General features: G+C 34.8%; 1 protein-coding gene across 1 annotated transcript in view; it reads right to left on the bottom strand.

Annotated features, from left to right (window-relative positions):
- LOC111149926 overlaps window positions 1-27,076 on the bottom strand; it is a 270,882-nt gene that overhangs the window by 137,306 nt on the left and 106,500 nt on the right. Inside the window, exons 11-12 of the mRNA XM_022507207.1 lie at window positions 16,736-16,870; window positions 16,179-16,336 (exon numbers count right to left, since the gene is read on the bottom strand). Coding sequence (XP_022362915.1) covers window positions 16,179-16,336; window positions 16,736-16,870 — 293 coding nt within the window. The remainder of the gene's footprint in view (window positions 1-16,178; window positions 16,337-16,735; window positions 16,871-27,076) is intronic.

Here is a 27,076-nt window from a genome sequence, read left to right as displayed (position 1 = left end):
GGAAGTTTTGGAATGAGACATAAAACCAGGATTCTTGACTAACTACCTGGATGACCTTGGACAAATTCTTTAACTTCTTTGGGCCTCAACTTATTCACCTGCAATTGAGAAAACAGGACTATATTAATGGTCCTCAAGCTGGTTCATGAAACAGAACACATAGAATTTTTTATGCTTTTTAAGAGAATGTAGTAAAATATTAATATACACAAATTTTAATAACCACATACATAATCTGTACTAAATCAGAGACAACCCTGCCATTTTATAGTCAGTCCTAGAATAAGCAAATGCTATCAAGTAGCAAAGTTATTTTTAAAAAGTTTCTGTGAAAATAAAGAAGGAAAATTTCTGCAGTTTCTTCTGTGAATTGGATCAAGTTTTCCAATTTTTTCATTTATAGCAGCAGGGAAACAGTGAGGTTCCCCATAGCATAGTTTGAATACCACCAAAATAATCCTCCAGCTTTCCTTTCAGGCCAGTATTACTGTTTCACACCAGTGAGCAAATGAGATATTTGTATATAACCCATTGGTATTGAATGTATCTATAAAAATACATTTTTAGGGGCACCTGGGTGGCTCAGTGGGTTAAGCCGCTGCCTTCGGCTCAAGTCGTGGTCTCAGGGTCCTGGGATGGAGCCCCGCATCGGGCTCTCTGCTCAGCAGGGAGCCTGCTTCCTCCTCTCTCTCTGCCTGCCTCTCTGACTGCTTGTGATCTCTCTCTGTCAAATAAATAAATAAATAAAAATCTTAAATTAAAAAAAAATATATATATTTTTTTTTTTTAAACAAAGATTTTAATTTCTTAAGTAATCTCTACACCCAGTGGGGGCTTACATTTACAACCCTGAGATCAAGAGTTGCATTCTCTTGACGAAGACCCAGCCAGGCACATCTATAAATGTATCTTTTGAATAGTAAAGACATTGCTGTGGACATTCCTGGCTAGTGCAGCTCAGCATCCTTCACTGCCCTCTGACAATGCACCCTTCTTTCTTTCTGGGAACCACCTCTCCCTTAGTCTCCATCCAGGTGGTTAGAGTGAAGCTGACTCCACCCTGACACCAGAGCTGACACACATGACCTGGGTCTAAGCCAATCAGCACAACCCAGTGATACCTTCCAAATGGGACCTGACACAACAGAGGTTTTGTTTATAATTCAGAGACTTTGCTGGTACTTCTGAGAAGTTCTGTGGCCCTGAGACTTGAAAACACTTAGGGGCAGATGCTGCTGACACCGTGTTCCTTCCTCATGAATCCTGAAGGCAGAACTGAGAAAAAATGGGATCTAATCAGTTGAGGATGTAAACCAATGTTTCCCCAGGGCTCTTTTCAAATTACATGCTTAAACCAGTTTGTACTGGGAATTTTATCACCTGCATTATATAGGCATCAGTTAAACTGTTGAGTTCTCAATCACTTGATGGCCGGTAAAATGGAAAGCTCCATTATAGTTACCGTCATTATATTACCTGTGAATCTTACTTTTTTTGCTCTCTTCTATCACAACTGAAGCCCTACTCTAAGTACTATATGTGATATTTACTTATTGTGGATGTTTAGACTAAACTCTTAGGTTGTTAGGCATGTAATTTTTTTAACACTCTTTGAATGCTACCTTCTATTCTTTTTCCTTTCTATGGTAGTGTTGACCATGAAGAATTCTACATTTTGAATGTAATAAATGAAGAAATTATCTAACTAGTCCTTTACCTGGAAGCATATAGCAGTATAGCAGGTAATTCTAAAAATGGCCCCCAGAGATGTCCTTCCCTAATCTCTGAAACCTGTGAATATGAGCTATCACTCTCATGGTCATATTATGTAATCAGTACAGTTGACCTTCAGGTAGGGAGATTGGCTGGGTGAGGAAAATCTACTCATAAATATCTTTAAAAGCAGAGTTTTCTCCAGCTGGTTTCTGAAAGAAAAGTCAGATTCAAAGCACAAGGAGGATTAGAGACACCGTTGCTAGCTTTGAAGATGGAAGGCGCTATGTGCCAAGTTATGTGGGCATGCTCTGGGAGCTGAGATGACAGCCAACAAGGAAAGGGAGACTCAGACCTGCAACCGTACAGAACTGACTTTGACCAACAACCTGAAATAGTCTAGAAGGAGATTCTGCCCTAGTGCCTTCAGGTAAGTGTCCAGCCTAGCCGACATAATTTCAGCCTTATGAAGCCCTAACCCAGAAAGCCTACTTGGACTTTGGACCCAGAGAATTGGGAGATAATAAAACTGGGAGTTTTAAGATGCTGATTTGTAGTAATTTTGTTACACAGCAATAGGTAACTAATGCAGGCAGTTATTACTACAGTAGCATGTGATGCTGATATTTTAGGATAATGATAACATTATGTATACATTCATGACAGACTAGGAGAGATGTCAGAAATACTTTTTTAAACCTTGGGATAATGAAATACAACATTCTAGTAAATCATAATAAGTATTTTACAAGACTTGTAAGCTTAATGAGATTTTGTCTCATATCAATATGCTCATATATGTAATCTATAGTCTCACAAGTATATTCATATGTATGTATGCATAGGTACACTTTAATATGAAGAAGGAGCACAATTTCAACCTATACACAGTGCACACACAAAGACACACATGCACACACACTTTTGTCGACATGCATTTCCAAGAGTGATGCAAAAGACAAAAGAATCTCATATTTAGGAACTTAATTTTCACTCTTCCTAGTCAGAGAATTTCCTGCTTCTCTGACCCACTTCTTACAAGTGATATAAAGCAAAGTCCTCACCTCTCCCACAGTTCATTGAATTTAACCATATTTTATTATTCTTACAGACTTTTTTTTTTTTTTAAGATTTTATTTATTTATTTGGCAGAGAGAGATCACAAGTAAGGAGAGAGGCAGAGAGAGAGAGAGGAGGAAGCAGTCTCCCTGCAGAGCAGAGAGCCTGATGCGGGGCTCCATCCCAGGACCCTGAGATCATGACCTTAGCCGAAGGCAGAGGCTTAACCCTCTGAGCCACCCAGGTGCCCCTCTTACAGACTTTCAATACAAGTCTCTAAATACCTTTGCCCAGAATTCTCTATTAAAAATATGCTAAATACTATGGACTGCTATTAATTTAGAAAAACACCACTAGAAACAGGTGTCTAGTGCTAATGGTCCCTTTCTTCAGAGGCTCCCAGGAACTATTCTTATATTAAAAAAAAAAAAAAACAACTTTCTTAGGATTATTGAGCCTGCCTAGATCAGGAGTCAGTCAAGGAATTTTCTATCTCAAGAGCTCTCCTTCCACAGGTATTCTGTTCTTCACTCTGCCTATTTCTACTTGGGAAAGGTTTGTTTTTCTTTTTTAAACATTTCACTTTGAAGTGATTATAAATTCATATGAAGTCACAAGAAATGTATAAAGAAGTACCATAAACTCTTCCTCCATTTTCTCTCAATAATAAAATCTTGCACAACTATGATGCAGTATCAAAACCAAGCAATTGACATTGTGGCAATCCACAGCTCTTATTCAGATGTCTCTAGCTAGTTGTGTGTGCACTTTTGTGTGTATGTGTGTGTGTGTGTGTGTGCACATCTCTGTGTGTGTGCACTGCCATGTGAAAATTCTGTTTGAGATTAGTATCGAACACCTACACTATGTTTCAGGTTTCTACCTGTTGTTTATTGCCATCTTGTTTATAAGAGCAAAAACCTTGGAAACATCTTAGAGTCCTATAATGTGGCACTATTTACACAAATTAAGATTCACACTAAACAACAATAATATACACATATATTTAATGCTGTGGAAAAATGTATATAGAACATATTAATGTCTTGTATTGTCATCATCAAACACAAAAAATTAGCAAGTCCCCAATTTTATACTTATGACAATAACAAAACATAAAGAAGAGAAATAAAAAATTAATAACCCAGAATTACATATTTCTCCTCTTCCTTTTATTTTGTTTCTCCAAAAGGTTAATGATAAACATGAGTAATAAAAAACAGTAACACTCATTAAAGTTTTAATCTCTTTGCTTTGTCTGTCCAACTATATATTTAAACTTACTTGAGAACAGACTACCAGACTTAATTATAATCCCCCAACTTGGTGATAGAAGTGATTTGATACATCCAATTTCTTTTGTTCACAAAAGCTAAGAACACATTTTTATAGCATGACTGTATTTTGTTACCATTAAGTTATTTCTTTGTGAATATACATACATAGTATGTGTATATTCCTCAAAGTCTGAGGGATACTTTTTAAAAGACATACTCAAATACTACGTAGTATAATTCTCTTTATTCAATAAGAACTCAAAAATTACTTTTTGAGTAACATTAGAAAACGTAGCAATGTACAGCTTCTCCTCAATAAGGTTTCAGAATTTTAAAGGCAGGAATTGGTTTGCACCTTTATGGTATTTTTCATTTAATACTAATATCAATAATAACAAGACATCATTATCATCATAAAAGCTACCATTTAGTAAGTATTTACTATGTTCCAGGAATTGAGCTAAATGTTAATATTCATGATATCATTTAAACTTCACAATAATTACTATCCCCCTTTATATATGAGGAAATGAGCATCAGTGATATTAATTGGCTTGTCCAAAATCAAACCATGGGTACTCACAACTAGGACTGAAGCTAGGCTAATCTCAGTCCAGATTCTGAGATGTCAATGAGGAAGCTATATCATATCTCTTAATAGAACAGGCACTCTAAAACATTTATCAAATGAATGAGTGAATATAAAAGTGAGGAATTAATGCTTATTATGTGTCATATATAAATGAATTGACTCTCAGGTTTTAGGGAGTAACCAAACAGGAGAAAATACAGTGAACAAAGTTTAGCAATAGAAGTAAAATCACCAAATCAAAATCTATGTATTCAGAGCATATGAATATTAGAATATTGTTTTGTCTGCTCAGCTGATTTCCTTTGCCTCTAATTCACAGAACAACCCAATTGGAGACTTTTTGTCAAAAAATAGACTCATGATAAACATACAGATGATTATGAGTCAATCAAAAAGACTGTCAGTTTGCTGTATTCAAATTGATAAATTGATGGGTAACTGAAATGATCAGACATACCACAACATAATTATTCTTAAGTAACTTAACTGAAGATAAAAACAACTTATTTTTCATAAATATTTGTAGAGACTATTCATGATTAAGGGTTGATTCCTAGTATTTCTCTTTTTAAAAAGTAAGAATCATTCTAAGATAGTGTATGTATAGTGTATAGTTTGGCTAACTCTGTAGTCCAATTTGAAAGCATGAAAAATATAAAGGATTGCTTCTGTCTTCAGAGAGAAAATAAAATGTTATTAGAGAACTGATTTAGGCCTTGTCTTTGATCACTTAAGTTATAAAATAAAAAGTATTTATAAAACGGAAAATAAACACAGTACCTCAACAAGCCTCATAACACAGTATTTTAAACCGTAGTCAGATTTTTCACTAGTAACAAAGTAGGGGAAATGCTGTATGACACTATGAACTCAAGAAAATCAGGGACTTTTTGTATCTATCTTTAAATTTTAGTGTCCAACAAAGTTTTGGACAGAGAAAATAAGGTGCTTAGTAAATATTCATAGATTGAAAGACTGCATTCTAGACAAAATCGAAGATGTTTGTTACTGTGCAATTTATAAACTTGAAATATTGAAAACTACCTAAATTGTTCAATAACAGAAGAATGATTAAACTGCAATAATATTATGAGCCATAAAAACCAAATGGAAAATTTATATCTGAAAAATACCATAACACACATGAGGAATTCAACATATGGATTTCGCAGCAGATTAGAAAATTTGGAGAACTGATGATCTGAGAGACAGGTCAAAAGAAAATATCCACACTAAAGCTTAAGGAAACAAATTGTGGAAAATACAAAATAGAGCATAAGAAACATAGAGTTTCGAGTTAAAAAGTTTTTAATACGCATTTCATTAATGTTCCTTCAGAGAAGAGAGAGGAAATGCAGCTGAAACAGCATTTGAAGAAACAATTGCAGAGAATCTTCCAAAACTGATAAAATACAGTAAGCCACTGATTCAAGCCCTAAAACCCCCAAGTATTATGAATACAAAACAACAACACCAAAAAACAAAACAAGAACAACAACAAAAAAAAAAAAAAAAAAAAAAAAAAAAAAAAAAAAAAAAAAAAAAAACACTAGGAAAACATAGTAAAAACCAAATGCAAAGAGAAAAACCTTAAAAGTCAGCAAGAGAAAAACAACATTGCCTTCAAAGGAGCAATAAGACTGATATATGACTTCTCAGTTAAAATAAACAAAGTGGAAGCCAAAGAAAATGGAATGATATTTTCAGTGTGTTCTGGAAAAAAAAAAAAAAAATAGCTGACACCTAGAATTTCACACTCAGTAGAAATATGAAAATGAGAATTTGGAAATGAACTATATATGTGTGTGTGTGTGTGTGTGTGTGTGTGTGTGTGTATTTAAGATAATTTAAAACAGAGAGAATTCATGAGCAGCAGACCTAAGGAAATATTAAAGGATGTTCCTGAAACAGAAGGAAAATGATTCTTGATGGAAGTCCAGAGATACAGAGAGATCAACAGGAAGTTTAAAAATGTGGCTCAGACTAAATGAAAACTGACTAAAAAAATAATAATTATGATATTTTGTGGGGTTTAAAATATATATAGAATTAAAATATACATCAGCCTTTTGTCAGAAAGTAGATATACAAAAATAGGAGTTTCAAGGTCCTTGAATTATCTGAGAAGCGGTAAAAAAAATTAATTTCTATTAGATGTTGATAGGTCAGGAAGTATGTGTAATCTTTAGAATAATCACTAAAAGAATAGTAAAACAATGTATAACTAACAAGATAGTTGGGATGAAGGGAATAAAATAATATAAAATGCTCAATGAATCCAAGAGAAGGCAAAAAGAGAGAGAGAGGAAGAAAATGGGACATAGAATATACTGAACACATAAAAATCAAATAGTAGCATGTTAGATTTAATATCTAACCCCCAAATCAGTGATTATGTTATAGGTAAATGGACTAAATACTTCAATTAAAAGACACAGGTTATGGGCGCCTGGGTGATTCAGTGGGTTAAAGCCTCTGCCTTCGGCTCAGGTCATGATCTCAGGGTCCTGGGATCGAGCCCTGCATCCAGGGAGCCTGCTTCCTCTTCTCTCTCTGCCTGCCTCTCTGCCTACTTGTGATCTCTGTCTGTCAAATAAATAAATAAAATCTTTAAAAAAAAAAAAAAAGACACAGGTTATAATACAGCATTAAAAAAAAACTATAAGCTTTCAAAAAAAGCACTCCTTCAATATAAAGATCAAATTTGAAAATAAAAGGATACAAAAATACATCATGCAAACCCTGACAAAAAAGCTAACGTCACCATATTTAATATGAGACAAAATAAACTGTAGTCAAAAAAATTACTAGAGCTAAAGAGGATCATTCCATAGGAGCATAAGGTTTAATTCATCAGAAAGATAGTAAAATTCTAAAATTATAAGCACTCAATAAATAGTCTCAAATTACAGAAAAGAAATATTTATAAAATTAATAAAGGGAGAAATAGACAAATCCACAATCATACTGGGAGATTTTAACCATATTTATCTCAGTAAATGAACAGACAGACAAAATATCATAAGTATATACTGAAAACACATTTATCAAGCTTGACTTAATCGACATATATAGAACACTGCACCCCCAGACTACAGAATACATATTCTTTTCAAGTACATGTGGGTGATTTATAGAAATTGTCCAGATATTGAGTGGGCCATAAAGCAAATCTCAATAATTGGCAGAGTTGAGAGCATACCAAAAATGTTCTTCAACCACAATGAATTCATTTAGAAGTCAATAACATACATACAAACCAGAAAATGTTTTGGAAAATTTGGAAAATTAAGAAATAAACTTCTGAATAAGACATGGGTCAAAATTATAAAAAAATGGAAATGATAATGAACATATGACATTAAAATTGGTGGGATGAAGCTAAAGCCATGCTTAGAGGAAAGTGTATATCCTTGGATGCATATATCAGAAAAAAGAAAGGTTGAAGAATTCAGTGAAAATGGGCCTTGCAGAAGGTAGGGTTAATCAAGCAACCCAGCATAACCCAAGTACACAGTACATCTGGGTCTGGATAGGAACAGGGAGGTTCTGCCTCAAGAATACAGTGTGATGGGTCTGCCAATTGATGTTTCATTTAACCTAGTAGGAAATGGGTAAACACTGAAGAATTGTGAGTCAGTAAGTGAGATGTTCAGAGTCATACTTCAAAAGCATATCACCAGGGAGGAGAGTTCAGGATGAACTGCCTTCTCCCTAAAATACACTCATCACTCTCTCTCTACTGTAGTGATTGGTGTAATATCTCTCTTCCCTGTTAGATTCTATGGGGGCAGTTCTGTGAGGCAAGAAAGTATATTTGTCTTCAGTATTGTATCCCCCGTGCCTAGGATGGTGCTTGGAATATAGACAATACTCAATAAATATTCACACAATAATAAAGGATGAAAGAAAGGAAAAATATGGAAATCAGAAAACCACTGTTTTAGGTACAATTTTGGATTGACATATGAGTAGGTCATAAAGTTATTCAACAGTGAGGATCTTGAATACACATATGAATGATCAGATTAGTTTCATTATTTCCATTAATTGTACTACTTCATTCATTCATTCATTCATTCAACAATCTCGTATTGAGTATCCACTACATACTACATTATGTTATGATCCTGGAGGTACAGATGTTAATAAAACAAAAGTTCCTGCTAAAATGGAGTTCACATTCTAATGGGGCAACTCAGACAGTAAATAATTATGTATACGATAGGCAAAGTACCTTGAAGAAAAATAAGGCAGGGAGAGAGCGATGGGTTGTGAGCATGCAAGGCAAACCCGAGACATTGCCAGGATCCCAAGCTGGCTGGAGAAGATGAAAGGTGGGGAGAATGGCCTGGGAAAGTAGGACCATGTAGCATATAGTAAAGGCGTGGGTTTCATTCTAAAGGAAATAAAAAGTCATGAGATGATCTGAAGCTGAGGACCCTCAAGATCTGACTTATACAAAAGGGTCACTCTGGCCATTAAGTGGAGAATGGATTGTCAGGGAACAAGAGTTAAAGGAGGTAGACAAGTTAGGACATTAACCTACAATTAACTTGACTGCTTGAACTCTGCTTTCATCCAATTCCATATATTGCCCTAACACTTCCTCCACCAATCTCCTCCTTGTCCATCCACATTACTCAAATCTAGAACCTCATTATCTACTACTTTCACTATTATGATACTATATAGACATTCTAGTTTGGGGGCTACAAGTTTGAAGACTGTAGGAGTAGAGTTTCCGTTCCTACATTGACTAGCTTTATAGACAATGCTGAATAAAACAGAAAGACAAATAGTACATTATAAAATATAGAAATTAAGCAGCCTAGTTGAAGGTTTGGGCAGTAAGTGAGAACAAAAATTATCATAAAATGCTTATTTGAAAGCTTCTGATAATTCTGAATTAATGTACATTTATGGATATAAACCTAATCTTTTGGGATGTTTGATTTGGACTTTGTTTCAAAGAAACAGATGCAATTAGATTATTTGTTTGCTTTAATTTGATTCACAGAGAGCATATGGGAATTCATTTAAAAATACACCAAAACACAAACAGATAACAGTATTTGACTTTTCTAACTAAAAAAAAAAAAAGAATTATAAGCATATCTCTGCATCTCTGGAATACAAAATAATTTTGTGTTCTTAAATACAACACCATAGTCTTGTATATACTATAAAAGAGTTAAAGGCCAGGGCTTCAAGCTGAGCATTTCAATAGCTAGGAACAGAAATTTAAGCTAATAAGGAGATTTTATTCCTAGGAAGTATAATGAGATTTAGTATCAAAAGCAATTAGAGTATCAAAAGCAATTTATATATTAACATTTTCCTTAATTGGTAAGAATTCTAAAAATAAGAATTTGAGTGTAGCAATTTAAACAGTTTGCTTTCCTTAAAAAGACAGTGTCTATTATCAAAACTGACCCGAGGTGCCTACATGGCTCAGTTGTTAAGCATCTGACTCTTGATTCACGTCATGATCTCAGGGTATTGAGACTGAACCCTGTGTTGGGCTCCACAACGGGCATGGAGCCTGCTTAAGATTCTCTCTTCCTCTCCTCCTGCCCCTCTTCTACCTGTCCCTCCCTCTAAAAAAAAACTAAAAACAAAGAACAAAAAAATAACCCATACATTCATTTTCTCTACAAAAACTGTGTGGATATATGATAAACAAAATGAGAAGAATGTTTTAAGCAGAGGATGGTTACAGATTGCTGTCAACTATATGCAAAACTACATAAATTATTTAACAGAATAATAAATCATATACTATTGAATCCTCAAGAAAACCAGAATGTGACTTTTAATTTTTAATATGTGGTTTTTTACAATTTATAATTATATAGACATGATCATCATTGGTCTGCTTAAAGAACTTCTCATTATTATTAATTTACCTTTCTTTGAAAAGCAGGAGACTATAACATAGTTCCATTAGCTAGTGCATCTCAAAATTGTTAGTGAGAGAAAAACTTTGCAGAAAAAAGTGTGTAATTTCTTTCAAGCTTCATTTCTTCTAGTCTATAATGGATACAAAAAGAAGGCCTTATAAAAATTGACCACTGCAGTATGGTTTGGATTTATATTCTCTTGGAAAAGTAAATACAACTACATGAATACCATATACTCGGTGTTTATTACACACCAATTATAGCCAGACTTAATTATACTAGAAGAATTGATTTTATAGCAATTGTAAAAATGTAAATAAGGCTTTAAAAGTGATTCAGAAATTATATTTTATAAAAGAAGCTTTGATTTTAATTTAAACAATTCTCTTAGGGTATGATATGTACTATACAGAATGTTTGCTTTTGTTGCCATTGAAATAATAGTGATATTTCAGGAAGCCAGGAGACAGAAACACCTGTTTCTTATCAAATTACATTGCCTAATGATTATAACAATTTTATGCACTAGATTAATTTTAAAACATAAATACTACAATATTTAAAAGTTTAAATTATTAGATGGAAATCTATTTAAAAAGTAGCAGTGAAAAATGTGAAACAAAAGAGAGCATATTCTTACCTATTTTAGTCCAAATATTCCTACTAATAAAGCATGTGTCGAGTATCTACATTAAAAATATTTTTCATAACATATGTTGATTTTTATCCTATTATATTTCAAATATAATAATCAATTACTGAAATTTGGAAAATAATAAAGAACAATTTAAAACCCAATAACAGCTGTCAATATTTGGATATATATTTCTTCAAGTCACCTGCCTATCTGGTTAGCTATCAATTTATCTTTACCTTTATCCATATAAAATCAGGATAATACTAAACATGTTTTAGAACTTGCTGTGTTGTTAGTAACAAAACTCAGGAGACATTCAAGTACATTTTAAATGAGAAAAATCAAAGGACTTCTAAATTTATGTTCTTTTTTGAAAGAGTGAAGTACATGCCAAGTTGAGTCATGAGGAGAAATGTCAGTGTGATCCACGGCAGCTGCTTGCTTCCCTGGGAAGGAAGGACCCGCTTAAGAGTCCAGTAGCTAGCAAACCCCTCAGCACTCCACAAAGTCACTAGTGGGAAAAGAACAAAGGCCTTTCCAATGCAACTAACACAGATGTGCCCAAAGGCAAACTGTCAGAAACAGTTAAGATGACAGCTACTCACAGTTCATTATTTCCTTCTCACAGGTCACTGGGTGACAAGCTGGGTCAGTGTGCTTTGTCGGCTGTCCCAGTCCTTCCCCACCCCCTATTCAATTTGAATAAGGTAAAGGGCTCCATCAGATAAACTAATGTAAACAAACACATTCCAGACACTTAAAGATGCCAGAATATGGCATTTATCTTATTTTTGGACCAAACTTAGAATTAAAGGTACACACAACTCAGTTTATCCAAGCAAGAAGATAACCACATTTCTATATCTCACTGATAGAGGCAGAAAAAACATTTTAAGTGTTGATAAATAAACAAGAAAATATAACCTATCGTGAACTAAGAACTTTAAAGACCTCACACAATAAGAGATTTTCCTTTTACTTCAACAGGAAAAATAATTTTTTCTACATTACAAAAATAATAAAAAATGAAGATCAATAATCAGACTGCTTTCCACAAATGCTTGAAGTGTATATATTAAATTAAATGATTCCGTAGATGGGAAAGCCTGGCCTGCAGATTTGTGGTGATTGTCATAGGTTTTTTTTAAGAATATAATTCAAAATAATGTACCCATCAAAATGGCAATAGTCCAATCAAATGTTTATGATGTAATACACATAAAATTTTAGTGATAAAGTGACTATTCAATTTGACAACATTCTGTTATAAAATCACTGGAATAACTACTATTAGGAATGAAGAATAAAACAGTGGTTAAGAGCATGGTCTATAGATCCAAATGGTTGTGGGTTTGAATCCCATCTCCAGCTGTATAACTGGGCACATTAAAAAATCTCTCTGAGCCTCAGTTGCTGTATCTTTATGAATTTTAAGAGTCCCTCCACCTTCAGATTATTGTGATAATAATTAAATTTACCACATTGTTATAAGAATAAGTACTTTCACTAGCAGTTGACACATGGTAAGTATTCAACAAATGACAGCTGTTAGTTACCTATCACCATATGTAGTAGATACAAAGCCGAACTGAACCACCATTCAAGGTGGGAAATACCTTGGCTAATCATGACAGGTTATAGTCACCTTATTAGAAAAAGATTTTTAAAAATCTCTAATCCATTCAAGTGCAAACTTTGTACATTGGTAAATCTAGGCTGTTGGATTCAACAAGAAATGGGTTTACAGTCTCCTTTTGTATTTTCAACTTCTTACGTAGTCATCACTGCAAGCTGCATATATTGACATATCTATTATTATTCCCTTTCTAAACTGTTCCACTTTATTTAAAGGTCCCTCTCCAAGATATCCAGTCAAAATAATAGTTCCCATTTGAAAGGCTAAAGATTTGGAATAATCACTAAGACAAGAACATGAATGGTTAGGCAGAATAATGTAGAGGCTAAGAAAAAGACTTAGGGCTCAGATAGGCCTGCCTTAAATTACTACCTGGAAGGCCTTTAGTGAAGTAACTTAATCTCTCTGTGCCTCAATTTCCTTATCAGTAAAAAAGAGATGAATACCTCTGTTTTACATACTGCATAGGCTACTGGGCAATAATGCACATAAAGCACTTAAGCAAAGTTAATATATGTTATTAAAAATGAATGTTGTCTTTCATTTTCACATATTTATATGCCACTAACTACCAATCTTTCTGTCTTTCCCCAAATTTGGCTACTTGTGGTTCTCTCCTTCATTGGCTACTGCTAAGGAAATACAAACATTTATATCTCTGTATCGTTTATTCTTTTCAACTCTATGTTCTTTCTCCAGATTATTTGCTCATTAATGGCTTTTATTCTAAAATTCTATCTCTTTTTCCAATTTCTACAACTCAAATCATTTCACAGTATTCTTTTATTTTTATAATGAATTTATTTTATATTTTTTAAAATTGTCATTGATAAAGGCAAAAAATGTAAAGTCCTCTCTTAAAGCTGTGATAATATAATGCACCGATTCTCTTATATTTGGACTGCCTGTAAACCTAACAAGACAGCCTAAGGTTCAAAGTAATCAATATGCCAAATTCAGTACCATGTTCTAATTTTGCCCAACAATTCCTTCCAAAATGGGAGGAAAGTAATTGCTCTAAGTACTTACTCTCTACTCAAAATAACTTTGTTAAGGAACAGAAAGAAGGAGAGAAACTGAAATTACCTCTATTATGGCAAATTGTGGGGGTGGAGAGGAGAATGAGGATAAATCCGTGTGGGTTTAAGAAAAAAAGAGGACTAGAAGAGTTGCTGTAGCCTGAGACACAAATCCTGAGGGATGCTCACTAAGAGAAGGGCCCTGGGGATTTTATTTCATAAGAAAATTCCCAGGGCCCTTCTCTTAATGAGAGATTAAATTAAAATTAAAAATTAAAAAATTAAATTAAAAAAATTTAATTTTCTTATGAAATAAAATCCCAAACATATTTAGTCAACCCCTATCGATTAAAAATCACAAATCTAACTGCAACCCCTATTAAAAACTGTTTTTGACTCTACTTGCTTTTAGCACATTTTCACAGACTACTCATTGAGTGCTTACCACATTCCTGGAAATTTAAAGACCTGCAATTCTAACAACTTAAACAAGTATTATGTTATGTTAACTGATGTTAACTGCTTTGTTGCTTGTTTTTCTGTTTGTATTCTGGGGACTTTTTTTGGCTTGCCTAATACAATATGCCTTTCTCCCAATATTCCATCATCACACTGCTTCAGGGCAGATACAATCACAAAATACAGAAAACAAATCCCTCAACCTCCCAATGCCCTTGACCCTCAGAGAAAATACTTCCAGGCTGGGGAAGGAGAGAGTCATAGAGAATTAGGTGAGTTATCACTGGATTCCCTGTACACTGACTACCCACCCACCCACCCCCCACCCCCCGCCTGCGCCTCCTGGGACCAGGGCCAGCAGGAGACAAAAATGGAAATCCTATACAAGTTTCAGAAATCAGGAAGCAGCAGGAACCTGTGCCTCCTTGAGTAGTACCCAGGATAATGACAAGCCCCCTCATGCTCTCAAAAAGTGTAGAGTAGAAATGTCTGCCTAGTGAGTCTAGGAAGGCCGACAACAGTCTCATAAAACCATATTTAAGTTTCCCAGTGGTCCAGTTTTCCCTGAGTTCCTGTTTTATGTGAAAACTTCAAAGACTGCTCCCAAGGGCCTTCCATTCTAGTGACCTGAACAGAAAGGACTAGCTGGACTGCTGTGGCTTTGTGGCCCTGTTGTGGGGTGTCAGATAGTTGAGAATCTTATATATGATTAAAAAGTAAGTAGCAGGAAAGGAAACTAGAACTTAGGTTTTTGTACAGGCCCGGGATATTCTCAGACTATGATACAGCAAGGTACTAAATTTGTTCTTTTGTTCATCTGTGCCCTATCTTACTCAAAATAATGAAACCAAAGTGAGGTTTAGATAACAAAGAGACAATAAATTGAAAAGTCACTTTTGTTAAGAGGAAAAAAAAGTTCCCCTCCTGTTAAAAATCTCAGGCAGGAATACATAATTTAAGAATTTAAGAGCTTTTAATTGAAATAAAAGCTGTTATGTTGTGTACCTTAAACTTACACAATGTTTATATATCAACTCTATATAAACCTGGCAAGGTTCTTAAAAAAGAAATTAAAAGTTGTCATTTTTTTTCTTTCTCCATGCAACTGACATTTCTATCTATAGTTAGAATATTTAAAGTTAGGAATTCTCTTGAGCATTAGAAAGTACAGTATGAATCATATTACTCCTTTAAGAGTACTTCAGTCAATAGTTAACTGCCAAAAATTACAATATTAAAGTTACAATTTTTAACATCATTTTGTGATTTATAACATCAAACCAAACAAAATAACACTACTAATAATAATAAACATAAACTTTAATTTTCCAATTAAATAAGGAGGATCAGAGAAATAGTTTCTATTTTCCAGCCAAGGGTGATTTTCATTTGGTTAGCAAAACCACTAGTTAGTTTTATTCTATAGAAATTTTTAATTTCTATTTAATATCAATTTTTAAAATTATCACTGCTAAAGACCATCCAATGTGCATTTATCCTCAGGCCTAAATATAATAATCTTGCCACAAAACACAAAAAGGATTGTCTGTATGAGTCTGGTGTTCTTAAAGATCTCTTGGTATTTTCACAATTGGATACATGCTCAGTATCACTTTACTTATGTTATTTCAGAGCATTTTAGTGAGAACCCAGGAGAACAGCCCTTCCTAAGTATACTTAAAACAATATCATACATCAAACTTTAATGAAATACACATAAATGTCACCTCTCTTCATCAAATGTGACCCAAAAACGACAGTGCTTGCAAGCCAAAGGGCTTTTGAGATATTTCAATAATCTTCAAGAAATCAATCTTACATGAAACTGAAGGAAAACATCGAATGTCATTGAGCAATAAAGCTCCATTCTGTCAGTGCCCTACCTCTGAGCAGAAGCCTTAGGATGTTTCTCTTCCAGTTTCCTCACCAGTGCCACTGTCAGCTGCCTTGTCTCCCCAAGAGGACCTTCTGGCATTAAATGGGTGTCTGAAGGCTCTGGCAGTTGCTTCAGACCAGAGATGCTAGCACATTCTTGTAGAACCTAAGAAATGAAATATAACAATAATGTACCTAATTTCATTGAGTGGATATATCTAAGCTACATATGCCCCAAATTTAACATTACACTTTTCAGGCTTCCTCTGGTCTTCCTCCTTCGGCACAGAAATCATTTGTTATGTGACCAGAAGAAAAGGCATCAGTCCTAACAAAAGCTACAAGGTCATCCACTATTTAATAAAACAATGTTTATATGAGTATATATAGATGTTTACATAAATATAAATGTGCATACAGATATTTATATTATTTGTACGATTTTAAACAGTATTGTTAAGATGTGAATTTGTGCTTGTCTCCTGAAAACAACTTGAACATTTTCTCTTTTCAAAATACATTTTAGAGATCTATTTCTGTCTTGCCTCTGGCTCACTACACTGACCTCTTCTGCTAAGCTGCTACCATTTTCCTGATGAGTTGTAGTCTGGGCACCACGGTGAATATGATATTCTGTCTGGGTCATATCCACTTGTGCGGTGAGCTCCTCTAGGTAGGTCAGAACAAACTGTGGATAAGCCTGTAGGAAAGGAAAAAAAATTGGAAGTATACTAGCCTTGTAAGTAACAGCCAATAATCTATACAACTGGAAAGATGGGAGGATAAATTAAATTCATAGCAAAAAGATCTGACTAATAAAATACACCTTGTTATCTATTTCAGATCAAAATCAAGCCAAATAACTCTAATATCGGGATTTTCAGTTAGTTGTTTAATCCAATGAAGTTTAACTAGATTGCTAATCTTCACTCTTAGATAGATGATAATATTAAAATACAAAAGCCACCTAATGTGATAATAATAATAGTAGCTAAGATTTATAGAGTTATTTTCACATACAATGTGCAATTGTTGTATTGTCTTGGAATAGTCAATTCTGCTCTAGAAGACAAGAAAACAAATGGGATAGGTGAAATTCATTAGCTGCATTAACCATAAATAAGTAAGTTAGTAAGCTGAGGAGTATCAGACACAAAGTAGAGAACATAAATCTATGAACACAGATAGAAAGGGGGAGAGGGGCAAAAACAAGCATTTAATAGTCATGATTTGCTAAATAACAAATGAACAACAGATACATATGACACACAGGTATAAATGAAGCACCTGAGACACACAATAATTGTGAGATCTTTAATTGGCCACCTATTGCCGACTCTGATTTTAGATTTTCAGCCAAATAAAATGCATAGCTGCCCATCAGGCTAAACGCGGAGCGTAGCTATTGGCCAAGTGTACTCTCCAACAAGCTCTCTTATGGAGCAAGTATGTGTTGTTTCCTCAGACACCTTTAGTACGTTGGGCTCCCTTGTTCAAATTTCCACTCTGGTCCTTGTAACCACATTATCAGCAGGGAAGGCTGATACAACAGAGAGAGGATATGTCAACTTTGCAGGTATTATGGTATTATGACTCTTTAACACACACCTTAAGTGTGTTTTCCTAGCCCACCTCTCTTCCCATATACTTTGCATCATATTTGCAATTGATCGAATAAACTGTGATCTGAACAATTTATTTGGCCTGTGCACCTTTCTGTTCCATGAAATCTATGATAGCCTATCTAGGAGCTTACTTGGAGACTACTATTGCATCAGAGTAATTCCCATATGACAATATATTTACATTTTAATCCTTGCTACAGCCCTTTGAAATGGGTACTACTATTTTGCCCATTTTAAAGATAAAGAAACAGACAATGGGAGGATAAGCAACTTGCTCGGTGTCATCCAGCTTGCTTACTAGTCCATAAAACCTAGACACCCTGCCTCAAGTATCATATAAACTTCTTTTTTGAAGTGTAGAACTAAAGTTTCTAAAAAAAAAAAAAAAAAATAAGAGATGTTCAGGGGTTAATTAAAGGGCACTAAAATTCTTATATTGCTCTGGAAAAAGAGCTACTGAATAACCTTAAACTTTTTTTTAGAAACTGTATAACTAAATATACATGTTAAAAATGTAAGGGGCTCCAGAACCTTAAATGCGTATTACTAAGTGAAAGAAGCCAACCTGAAAAGGTTACATATTATATGTAACTATATGACATTCTGTAAAAGGCAAAACTGTAGACATAGCAAAAAAAAGGGGGGGGGGCAATTGCCAGGGGTTAGGAGGAAGGAAAAAATGAATGAGCAGATCACACAGAATTTTTAGGGCAGTGAAACAATTCTGCATGATACTATAATGGTGTATGAACGTCATTATACATTTATTCAAACCCAAATATATAACACTATGAGTGAATCCTAATGTAAACTATGGATTTTGGGTAATAATGTGTCAATGTAGATTCATCAACTGTAACAAATAACTACTCTATGGGGCATGTCAATAATGGGTGAGGTTTGTACATGCGTGGGGAAATGGGGTATATGAGAACTCTTTGTATTTTCCACTCAATTTTGCTATGAATGTAGAACTGCTCTAATAAATGAAGTCTATTTTTAAAAATGTAAAGAACTTCACCAAAAGTACAAGTGACAAAAGAAAAATAGCTAAATTATACTACATCGAATTTTAAAACTTTTGTGCTACAATGTCATCAAAAAATAAAAAGGCAACCGACAAAATGGGAGAAAATATTTGCAAATCATGTCTGATAAAAAGGATGTGTTTACTGAATATGTAAAGAACTCTTGAAACTCAATAATAAAAAAATAAATAACCCAATTAAAAAATTAGCAAAGAATCTGGGTAGAAGATAGTTCTCCAAAGAGGGTATACAAATGGCCAACAAACACATGTAAATGACAGGGCTCTGACTGTGACAGTTGTAAATCCCTTGTATTCTGATAGTGCTTTCATGTTTTGTGTCCTCTAACAGGTAAAGATATTTTATCTAAGTTTACTTCGGAGGTATGTTTCCCTCTTATTGGAAGAAGACATACTTGGAACATGGGAGACTTCCATATTTATCCAATGAGATGGATGAGGCCATGCCCTAAAGATAGAGCCATGATGTATCTGAATATTGTGCTAGTCATAGCAGCAGCAAAGACCAAAACAAGAAAAAAAAAAAATGTCATGGGCTTTGCTCCTTATAGTAAACAGTCTAACTAAGGTGGCAAATTTACCCAAGTAACACAGAGTGACAAGTTCTATTTTTCATCCTCCCACCATGTATTTGGAGAGATTTACAAATTGTCCTGGCATTTTCCCTTTGGAATCATTCTAACCTATTTCCACTCCAGGTAATGACTATTCTAACATTTTGATACCAAAGTTCTTTAACATTTTCTACTCTAAGAACCAAATTATCTTGATCTCTAACCAGGCACCTACCAGTTCAATAAGATCACCACCAAAATAAACAACTTCCTCCTCCAAAATCTGGAATTCTAATCTTCTCTTCTAGGGAGTCATCAGCCTAATCTTTGGACTTTTTCTCCCTTCCAGTGCATCTGCACATCATTCCAAATTGATGTCTAATGTCTTAACCCTCATTATTTCTCAAGCCCCTCAGCCCTTTGGGCTTCATTGTATCTTTCTCATTTGAATCCACTTTAGCCACAGTTTTATTAAACTGAAGACACAGTTTAATAATTTGTGTAACAATAATTGGATAAAAATAATGTATTTACTAAAACATCTTTGATCACATCATTCCCACTTTAAAAGCTTTAACTAATACTCCCAGTACACACTGATTAACAGTACTGTATTATTCTAGTTTCAAATTCCAGCTGTGCCATTTTCCAGCTTTGGGCGGTAAGTTCTACTCTCTTGAGGGAGAAGTTTTCTATGAAAACTAAGAATCTTCTTGAAATCTCATGCTGACCAATACTACCCTCAGGATACAGTGATAACTCTCTGGTTGCTAAAAGGGATCCCATTTCCTTGTGATATTTTCCCAACCATAGGTACGTACATTAGAAATCCATATATTTGACCGAACCTGAGACTCCACAGGAAGACTCCTATCCTCATGAAAAATACAGCAAGCAGGTCTGCAGAATCTCTCCTAGAATATTTTAAACTCTAGATGATCTATCTCCTCCTGGTCAGTACATGATCAGGCATATTTTTAAAAAGTGATTCTTTTTTTCTGATTGCAAATGCTTTTTATAGAAAACTTAGAAAATACAGAGAAATTTAAAGGACATAATTATTCATCTCCCTACCACCTGTTTTATGTAGAAACTTCCAGTTTTGCTTCTACACACAGACAATCTTTGATACAGTATAAATAAATGTTTTATCTGATTTTTCTCAATCACATTAGCATTTTCCTCTGTCATCATCAATTATTCTACATTATTTGTAATATCAGCATATAGTATACATAATAAATATATACCATATTTATACAATCTCACTGTTGATTACTTTACCTGTTTTCAATTTTCACTATTACAAAGCTCTAATAAATACCCTTAAAGATATATTATAGTACATACTATTAATTAATTCCTTCAGGTAAGTTGCTGTAACTGTAATTTCTGAATCAAAAGGGATATGTGTTTTTATAGATTTTGATAAATATTGCTAAACTGACCCTCAGAAATATTATCCTGGTCTCCTGAATAGCACCCAATGTTCCCTACCTCCTAGTATTCATACCCTTGTCTGGTCCCTCCTATATTATAGCAGGATTGATATATGTGGCCCAATGTGATGCCAGAAGTGTTGTTACATCACTTCTGAGATTAGGTTATGAGAGACCCTGTAGCTTCCATTTTGTTTTCCTGTTACATGGAAGATCTGCTTCTAAGCATACTTACATTGCTGTTGACAAGAGGCTTCAGTTCCTTGGTATATGGGTATATTTATACATAATAAATGGAATGTTACCCACCCATCAGAAGGGGTGAATACTCACTATTTACATCAATGTGGATAGAAATAAGTCAATCAGAGAAAGACATTTATGGTATGGTTTCACTCATATGTGAAATGTAAGGAACAGCTCAGAGGATCATAGGGGAAGGGAGGGAAAACTGAATGGGAAGTGATCAGAGAGGGAGACAAACCATGAGAGACTCTTAACTATAAGAAAGAAACAAATTGAAGGTTGCTGGAAGGGAAGTCGGGGAGGGAATGGGGTAATCAGATGATGGGCATTAGGGAGGGCATGTGATGTGATGAGCGCTGGGTGTTAAATACAACTGAAGAATCATGGAACTGATTCATGGAACTGAAACTACATCTGAAACTCTACATATGAAACTAATGATGTGCTATATGTAGGCTAATTGGGACTTAAATTAAAAAAAATAAAAGCAGATCTTTGATGGTAGTCAAATCTCAGATGACTGCAGTCCTTGCTGACATCTTGACTGCAACCTCAAAAAAGACATTGAGTCAGAACTATCCAGCTAATCTACTCCCAGATCCCTGGACCACAGAAACTGAGATAATAAATATCTGTTGTTCTAAGTCACTATGTTTGAAGGTAATTTGTTACACAGCAATAGATAATACAAACAAACTACAAAAAAAAAAACCCCACAAATACAAATACAAAAAAAGGAAATGTACATGTTTGTTTTCTCACACTTTCATCAACATTGGATATTCTTAGTTTTATATCTACTGATATTTAACAGGAAGAAAATAATGTCTCATTATTTTACATTTCTTTAATTTCTAGGGAGGCTGAATTTTTTATTTGGTTTGGCTCTTCTAATTTTTCTTTTGTCATGTATTTCCTTTTCACATCCTTTACCTGTATTTCTATTGAAATGTTTATCCTTTTCTACTGCTTTATCAAGCTTATTATATATTAAGGGTACTACCCTATCTCTGACATTTATATTGCAAAGATTTTCCCTGTTTGTCATATTTCGCTATTTGCTCTTCCCTATGTTGTTTAAGATTAAGGAGTTTTTAAAATTTTATATACGCAAAGTCATTAATGATTAGTCATTTTCCTTGTGGATTCTATGTTCTATGCAAATATAGACATTAAGACATTAAATATGTCTACATACTTAGTAAATAAGTAAGTAGACATTAAGATGTCTACTCACCAATAGTCTGAGTTAGATGCTTTGGGGTTTTTTTCTTCTTTTTTTTTAAATAAAATTAACATATAGTGTATTATTAGTTTCAGAGGTAGAGTTCAGTGACTCATCAGTCTTATAAATACCCAGTGGTCATTGTATCACATTCCCTCATTAAAGTCTATTACCCCATCAACCCACCCCCGGACCCCTCCAGCAAGCCTCAGCTTGTTTCCTATGATTGAGAGTCTCTTATCTCTCCCTCCCTGATTTCATCTTGTTTTGTTTTTCCCTCCCTTCCCCTATGATCCTCTATTTTGTTTCTTTAATCCCACATATGAGTGAGAAGATATAATTGTCTTTCATAGACTTATTTCACTTAGCATAATACCTTCTACTTTCATCCACATTGTTGCAAATGGCAAGACTTCATTTTTTGATGGCTGAGTAGTATTCCTGTGTGTGTGTGTGGGTGTGTGTATGTGTGTGTGTGTGTGTGTGTGTGTGTGTGTACCACATTTTCTTTAGCCATTCCTCTGTTGATGGACATCTGGGCTCTTTCTGTAGTTTGGCTATTGTAGACATTGCTGAAATAAACACTGGGGTGCAGGTGCCCCTTTTGTTCACCATAGTTGTACCTTGCAGTGCAATTGCTGGGTTTATAACCCAGCATCAGGGTAGCTCTATTTTCAGCTTTTTGAGGAATCTCCATACTATGTTCCAGAGTGACTGCACCAGCTTGCATTCCTGACAGCAGTGCAAGAGGGTTCCCCTTTCTCTGCATCCTCGCCAACATCTGTCATTTCCTGACTTGTTAATTTTAACCATTCTGACTGGTGTAAAATGGTATCTCATTGTGGTTTTGATTTGTATTTCCCTGATGCCAAGTAATGTCGAGCACTTTTTCATGTGTTGGCCATTTGAATGTCTTCTTTGCAGAAATGTCTGTTCATATCTTCTGCCAATTTCTTGATTGGATTATTTGTTCTTTGGGTGTTGAGTTTGGTAAATTCTTTATATATTTTGGATACTAGATCTTTATCTGATAAGACATTTGCAAATATCTTCTCCCATTCTATCAGTTGTCTTTTGGTTTTGTCGACTATTTCCTTTGCTGTGCATAAGGGTTTTTTTCCCTTCATGAAGTCCCAATAGTTCATTTTTGCCCTTTCTTCCCTTGCCTTTGGCAATGTTTCTAGGAAGAATTTGCTGCAGTTGAGGTCGAAGAAGTTGCTGCCTGTGTTCTCCTCAAGGATTTTGAAGACTTCCTGTCTCACATTGAGGTCTTTCATCCATTTTGGGTCTGTTTTTGTGTGTGGTATAAGGAAATTGTCCAGTTTCATTCTTCTGAGTGTGGCTGTCCAATTTTCCCAATACCATTTGTTGAAGAGACTTTTTTCCCATTGGACATTGTTTCCTGCTTGGTCCATGATTAGTTGACCATAGAATTGAGGGTCCATTTCTGGGCTCTCTGTTCTGTTCCATTGATGTATGTGTCTGTTTTTACTTCAGTACCACACTGCCTTGATGACTATAGCTTTGTAATAAAGCTTGAAGTCTGGAATTGTGATGCCACGAGCTTTGGTTTTCTTTTTTGCTATTCAGGGTCTTTTCTGGTTCCATACAAATTTTAGGATTATTTGTTCCAGCTCCATGGGAAAAGTTGATGGTATTTTGATAGGGATTGCATTGAATGTATAGATTGCTCTAGGCAGCATAGACATTTTAACAACATTCGTTTTTCCAATCCATAAGCATGGAACATTTTTCTATTTCTGTGTCTTCCTTGATTTCTTTTTTTTTTTTTAAGATTTTATTTATTTGAGAGAGAGAGAGAGCAGGAATGGAAGTGGGGAGGGCAGAGAAAGAGGGTGAAGAAGGCTCCCCACTGAGCAGGGAGTCCAATGCAGGGCTCCATCCCAAGACCCTGAAATCATGACCTGAGGTGAAGGCAGATGCTTAACTGACTGAGCCACCCAGGCACTTCCCTTCCTCAATTTCTTTCATGAGCTTTCTGTAGCTTTTTGACTTCAGGTCCTTTGCCTCTTTGGTTAGGTTTATTCCTAGGTATCTTGTGATTTTTGGTGCAATTGTAAATGGGATCGACTCCTTATTTTCTCTTTCTTCTGTCCCTTTGTTCGTGTGTAGAAATGCAACTGATTTCTGTGCTGGGTTAGATGCTTTAATCCAGACTTTCTTCTAGATATTTTTATGGTTCTGTGTTAAAGTTTAAATCTTTTTTTAAAAAGATTTTATTTACTTATTTTATTTACTTTTATTTACTTATTTATTTATTTACGTATTTAAACCCTAAAGTTTAAATATTTAATTTAGATGGAACTGGTGGATTGTATAAAGGAAGTAATCTAGCCTTATCTTTTTTAAAAATGAATAGAGAAATAGTTAACCTTAAAATCAAGCCAAATAAAAGAAACAAAACTTATCCAAATAAAAACAACGTAACAAAATGCAATACTTAAATATTTAAATAATTTAAATTTGTTCATTATTATTATTATCATTGATAACTACAAAGTACCAATTAGCTAGAATCAATATGCCAGAATCTATTGGTAGGTCAGAATCTGTGTTAAATACCCAAAATGTTAGTACTAATGTCTCCCTTTTGCTGACAAATGATGTGAACCTTGCAATAGGCCACATGATTTGGATAATGCCACACAACCAATAAGTGGTAGAACCAAGGTTAGTTATTAATATCCTAAACTAATTCTGTCTTCTTTTTTTAATAAATGTAATGAGCTCCATTTATGATCCAGCTACAAATAATTATCAAGTTATTCTCCATTTTAGCCTTAACTAGATGTATATAATTTTGGATGTGACTAAATTTAGATCTAATAAAAATTTCTAAACCTCTAAAAGAATAAAATTCCTCATCAATAGTTTTGCTCTGTGAATTACAATAAAAAAAAGAACAGCAATTTTGTTTGGGAATGGAATATTAAAATTTTTAGAATCAAAATCCTCTTAAAAATTATTGTGTTTGAAACACAAAAGTATGAATTATTTGCTAGCTACTATTGGGAATGTACTATTGGGAATAATTAGGAAATTATAGATTGCAAGAAAGGGAGGTAAAAATTATAGAGTAAAACTGGATGTTTAGGACCTGAATTTGGGGAGAGAAAAGAAGAAAATACACTTAAACCTTGGTTCTGCTCTTCTGTGTCTGTTGGTGGGAAGGGCAATACTTATATAGGACAGAATTGTGTTCTTGGGTACCAGGAATCAGCTCTGTTTAGTTCTATTTCAGAATGAAGTCCACATGAGGAGGTACAGGCCAAAGAGCTAAAGAATATTTTAACGCAGTCTCAGAATTCTACTTTTAATGGGGTGCCTGGGTGGCTCAGTCAGTTAAGCATCTGACTCTTGATTCTGGCTCAGGTCATGATCTCAGGGTCATGAAACTGAGCTCCACGTCAGGCTCCGTACTGAGTGTAGGGCCTGCTTAAAATTCTCTCCTCTCTCTACCATTCTCCCTGCTCATGCGCTCTCTCTGTCCCTCTTTCTCTCTAAAAAGAAAAATGCTACTTTTTATTTTTACCAAGATGTATAAGCAGTCTTGGTCTTTCTGTGACTTCCTCTCCACTAACCTAGAGCTTTTAGCTCAGGAATGTAGTAGAGTCGGAAACAGGACAAGAGGAAAGCTGGGGTGAACCTCAGAATGAAGCTGGATAAAGGTTGTTTTAAAAATGTTTTGACATTTGATGCCTCTGTCAAATTCCCAGCCTAGAACCAGTGCTAAAACTATACAGTCCTGCCTAAGTTAGTGAGTGGGTTGGAATTTTAGTCAGTGTACCAACAAAAAGCTACTCAAAGAAATGGTATTATGTTAATTTTTAAATTTAAATTGTATTAAAGTTTCTAAATTTCTAAAACGGATCAGGTCATGTCATTCCAGGACACTAGAGAAATAAAGCTATTATTTTTAGCATTCAGGGTTCAATAAGGAGATATAAACACATAGTAATTTGAATAGGAAAAGTTTAATATAAATAATTAGTAGCAGAGGATTAGAGTGTTGGGAAATTGGCAAGTAAGAGTTAACAAGGACACTGAAAAATATGTGAATAGTAGGTATGGAGCAGCCAGTACTGCTAGGCCTGAGACAGAATGCTCAAAGAAGAGGCCTGACCCAAGGCTGAGATCCAAACCACATCAACAAGGGCACAGCCATGGCTCACTGGATGTTGAAGAAGTTCCTGAGGCAGTTCAACTCACAGGATTTACTATAAACCTGCCTTTGGAGCACCAGGAGAAGATGTCCATGGGGAGGGGCCAAACTGGTGACACTCCACTATAAAGCCACCCACAAGGAACACGCTCAAGGAAACCATTCGTATGAAGGTGCCCTACACCAATACTCCGCTCTGAAGTTCCCTGAGGTGGGTACCTGGTGAAAAACTGTAGATCTGGAGCTGAGAGGGACTACCTCGATAACTCACATGTTCTGTGTTATAGGTTGAATTGTGTCCCCCCTAGAGTACATTGCTGGGTTGTATAGACATGTTCAACTTCAGTAGTTATTGCCAGTTTTCCAAAGTGCCAATCTCCTCATTTTAATGACTAAGAAAACTTATGTAGGTATCACTTTGATATTTATCGCAGCATTACTCACAATAGCCAAGATATGGAATGACCTAAGTGCCAGCTGATGAATGGATAAAGACGATGTGATATATACAATGGAATATTCATCAGCCATAACAGAGAAGGAAATCCTGCCATTTGCTATGACATGGATGGACCTTGAGAGCATT

The sequence above is a fragment of the Enhydra lutris genome, unplaced genomic scaffold, assembly GCF_002288905.1.
Source record: "Enhydra lutris kenyoni isolate GAN:26980312 unplaced genomic scaffold, ASM228890v2 scaffoldscaffold22, whole genome shotgun sequence".
NCBI lineage: Eukaryota > Metazoa > Chordata > Mammalia > Carnivora > Mustelidae > Enhydra > Enhydra lutris.
Note: the sequence above shows the minus strand (reverse complement) of the source record. Positions and strands in the feature narration are given on the sequence as shown.